The following is a 3456-nucleotide window of genomic DNA, read 5'->3' as shown; positions in this document are numbered from 1 at the left end:
CTCTACCACTGAGCCACCTTCCCAGTCCCAGTTTTGGTGGTTCTTACTGACAAATACACACACAAAAAAATGATGCATTTCTGGTGAATGGTTTCAAAGGGCTTACAATCTAAAGTGTATATATGTTTACCAAACTAAAGCGCTTATCACTACAGTAACAGCCATTAACAGATAAGTTTATGAAATACTATAAAGTAAGCTTAAATTAGTGTTTTTCATATGCAAATCTGTAGCATATTTGTGTTCTACAAATGAACTAACTGAAGGGTTACAGTTTAAGTAAAAAACAGACTTACATTAAAGAATTTTAAGATTAGTCCACAGTGAAACATTATCCTCATCTAGTACGTGTGTTCCAAAAGAAAAAAAAAAAAGCCTATAAAGTTTAGACCACCCACAAAGTGGCCCACTAGCCCTTTGGTTGGTCTTAGGATGCATTTATTATATGGGCTGACTGGTTTGGTAAGAGATTTATCTCCCCGTCCCCCATGGGCCCTATATTGACTCCACTTTGGCCTTGTGTTCTTGGTAGACCAACCATAGCCATAGTGAGCTCTATTGGTTTCACATCCTATATATTAAGTTCCTTTATCAAATACTGAGCATTTCTGAGTCATGTAAACCTCAGGATAAATTGGAGTAAGTATAAAATGATTGAATTGCTATTATGAGTAAATCTCATCACATTAAAAAATGTGTTCTGGGCATCGGTGGCTCATGCCTATAATCCTAGCTACTCAGGAGGCTGAGATCTGAGGATCTGAGGATTGAGGTTCAAAGCCAGCCCAGGCAGGAAACTGTGAGACTCATCTCTGGTAAACCACTCAGAAAACCGGAAGTGGTGCTGTGGCTCAAGTGGTAGAGTGTTCACCTTGAACTGAAATGCTGAGGGATAGAGCCCAGGCCCAGAGTTTAAAGCCCCACAGCCGATAAAAAGTGTGTTTGTGTGACCACTGAGAAGACAGCTAAAGTTTGTATATTTTAATTTCTGTATTCCTTTGAAGAACTTATCCATTAAATTTCCTTGGGACTTGTGAAGTATTTTCAAGAGCACAGAAAAGGATTTAGTAAAAACAGCAGCTTACCATAAATAGTGACCATTTGAGAAATAAAAACTGTCACAAGCCCAGCAGTGTCTCGAATCATTGACTTCTAATGTGTTTCAGATTGTGTAAAAATGTTCTCTGGAAAATAATATCACATTGTTGCTATTGTTATATCCCCCAAAATAAGTATAACACACTTCTTAAATCAGATAATTTTAATTCTCACAGCAGTTTTTCGTTTTTTGTCAGTCATGGGGCTTGAACTCTGGGCTCAGGTACTGTCCCTGAACTTTTCAGCTCAAGACTATCACTCTGCCACTTGAGCCACATTACTACTTCCAGTTTTCTGGTAGTTAATTGAAGATGAGAGTCTCATGACCTTTCCTTACTGCCTGGGCTGGCTTTGAATTGTGATCCTCAGATCTCAGCCTCCTGAGCTAGGATTATAGGCATGAGCCACTGGTGACCGGCTTCTCACAGCTTTTTTAAAACAGATTTTTACAAATAAAGACTTGGCAGTGTTTTTCCCAAAATACATGAACTACTGAGTACGAAGAGTCACATAGAAATGGATGCTAATGGCTTATGAATATAATCCTAGTTACTCAGGAAGCTTGAGGTTGGAGGATTTTGGTTTGAAGCCATACTGAGCAATAAAGTCTGTGAGACTCTTTATCTCCAGTTAGCCACTTTAAAAGAAACCAAAATTATTGTTGAGCACCAGTGGCTCATGCCTGTAATCCTAGCTATTGAAGAGGCTGAGATCTGAGGATGACTGTTCAAAGCCAGCTGGGACAAGAAATTCCGTGAAATTCTTATCACCAAGCACTTGAAAACTGGAAGTGGTACTGTGACTCAAGTGGTAGAATGCTCACCTTGAGCTGAAGAGCTCAGGGACAGTGCCCAGGCTGAGTTCAAGACCCATGACCTACACAAAAAAATAGAAAAGAAAAATTAAAAAAAAAAAAAAAACAGAAGTTGAGGTATGGCTCAAGTGGTGGAGTGCCAGCTTGAGTGGAAAAAGCCAAGGTACAGCACCCAGGCCCTGAGTTCAAGCCCCACTGCAGGTACACACACACAAATGTGTACTGTGGAGAAAACTTATGTGTATAATGTATTGTTTTGATTTTAACCCTGTCTTGGTGCCTGTACTATGATTAAATATTTATATAACTTCTTGAAAAGTTATGTTTTTGTTTTCTTCTCAGATGCTTTAGCATTCATATAGCTATTTGTTGCATACTAAACAGTTCTGGACTTGTCATCTAGTCATGATTCAAGGAGAATCTAAATTAGAGACTCAGAACCTTTTGTCCTTCCAAACAAGTAAATGAACAAAGCTATTGCTGTTTCTTGCCTGGGCTTTGTTCTTACCTCTTATCTAGCCCCATATCCTGGAAGCCTACTGCCTTGCTTCAAATGTTATGCTAAGCTTCTACATGTGATAGATCAGTATTTTTGTGCTCCTTCAGGTTGTTAGCCAATACCCAAGATGGAGGTTTAAAGGGCTGGCATCAATGACTACAGCTAGGAGAGAGATTCAGTGTGTTTCCCCTTCAGACTTAAATATTATAATTCTGCCTAATCTGTCAGCCAAGTGTTTGCCTAGTTAGATTCACTGTCATCTAACCAGAATGTGTTTTGCTGTTGCAGGTTTATCGGCAAGACTGTGAAACTTTCGGGATGGTGGTGAAAATGCTGATTGAAAAAGATCCTTCATTAGAACAGTCAATACAGTTTGCACTGAGGCAGAATTTACATGAAATAGGTGAGCGTTGTGTTGAAGAATTGAAGCATTTCATTGCAGAGTATGATAATTCTGCTCAAGATTTTGGAGAACATTTTTAGAAGAATTAGTGTTCAGGCAAAATAAACATAAAAAGAAATGTTTCTAGATATAACCACCCTCCCTCCTCCACCTGTGGAACTGTGTAAATCCTTAATGTACAGGACTTTTGTGAGGAAGAGCAATACTTTGTTTGGCCATATTTCCAACTCAGTTAAATGTCTAAAATAGTCTTTGAAAGATACTTTAACTATAATTTTTTTCTAAACATAAAGTCACTTAGTCTATACTCTCCCAGCCACTCCCCATCCCCCCAAATGATGGTTAATTTACTAAGCTTTGGTAAAGCAATCCTGGAGACCAGTTCTTTGTACTTACTCCTAGTCTACTGTCTTCCATGACATACGGTGATTTGTTTGGTCATTTGAGTGTAATTTATAGGTAGAGATCATTCCACTTAAATGATAGTCTTTTGCATTCTTGTAGCAGAGATCGCCATGTGAAAACCGTTAGCGTTTTGAGTTGTAATTTTTTTTTTTTTTTTTTTTTTTACTGAGTCTTTAGTTAGGCCTTTTGCAAGTCGGGGATACCATCCTAATAAGCAGTACCGTGGTATCTTAGTAC

General features: G+C 38.5%; 1 protein-coding gene across 1 annotated transcript in view; it reads left to right on the top strand.

Moving 5' to 3' along the window:
• Pphln1 (periphilin 1) overlaps positions 1-3439 on the top strand; it is a 127704-nt gene extending 124265 nt beyond the window's left edge. Inside the window, 1 exon segment of the mRNA XM_013018796.1 lies at positions 2700-3439. Within this exon segment, the coding sequence (XP_012874250.1) occupies positions 2700-2894 (195 nt within the window). The 3' untranslated portion in view covers positions 2895-3439.
• Positions 3440-3456: the final 17 nt, after the last annotated feature.

The sequence above is a fragment of the Dipodomys ordii genome, unplaced genomic scaffold (genome assembly GCF_000151885.1).
Source record: "Dipodomys ordii isolate 6190 unplaced genomic scaffold, Dord_2.0 Scaffold42, whole genome shotgun sequence".
In the NCBI taxonomy this organism is placed as follows: Eukaryota; Metazoa; Chordata; class Mammalia; order Rodentia; family Heteromyidae; genus Dipodomys; species Dipodomys ordii.
This window is presented reverse-complemented; position numbering and strand designations above follow the sequence as displayed.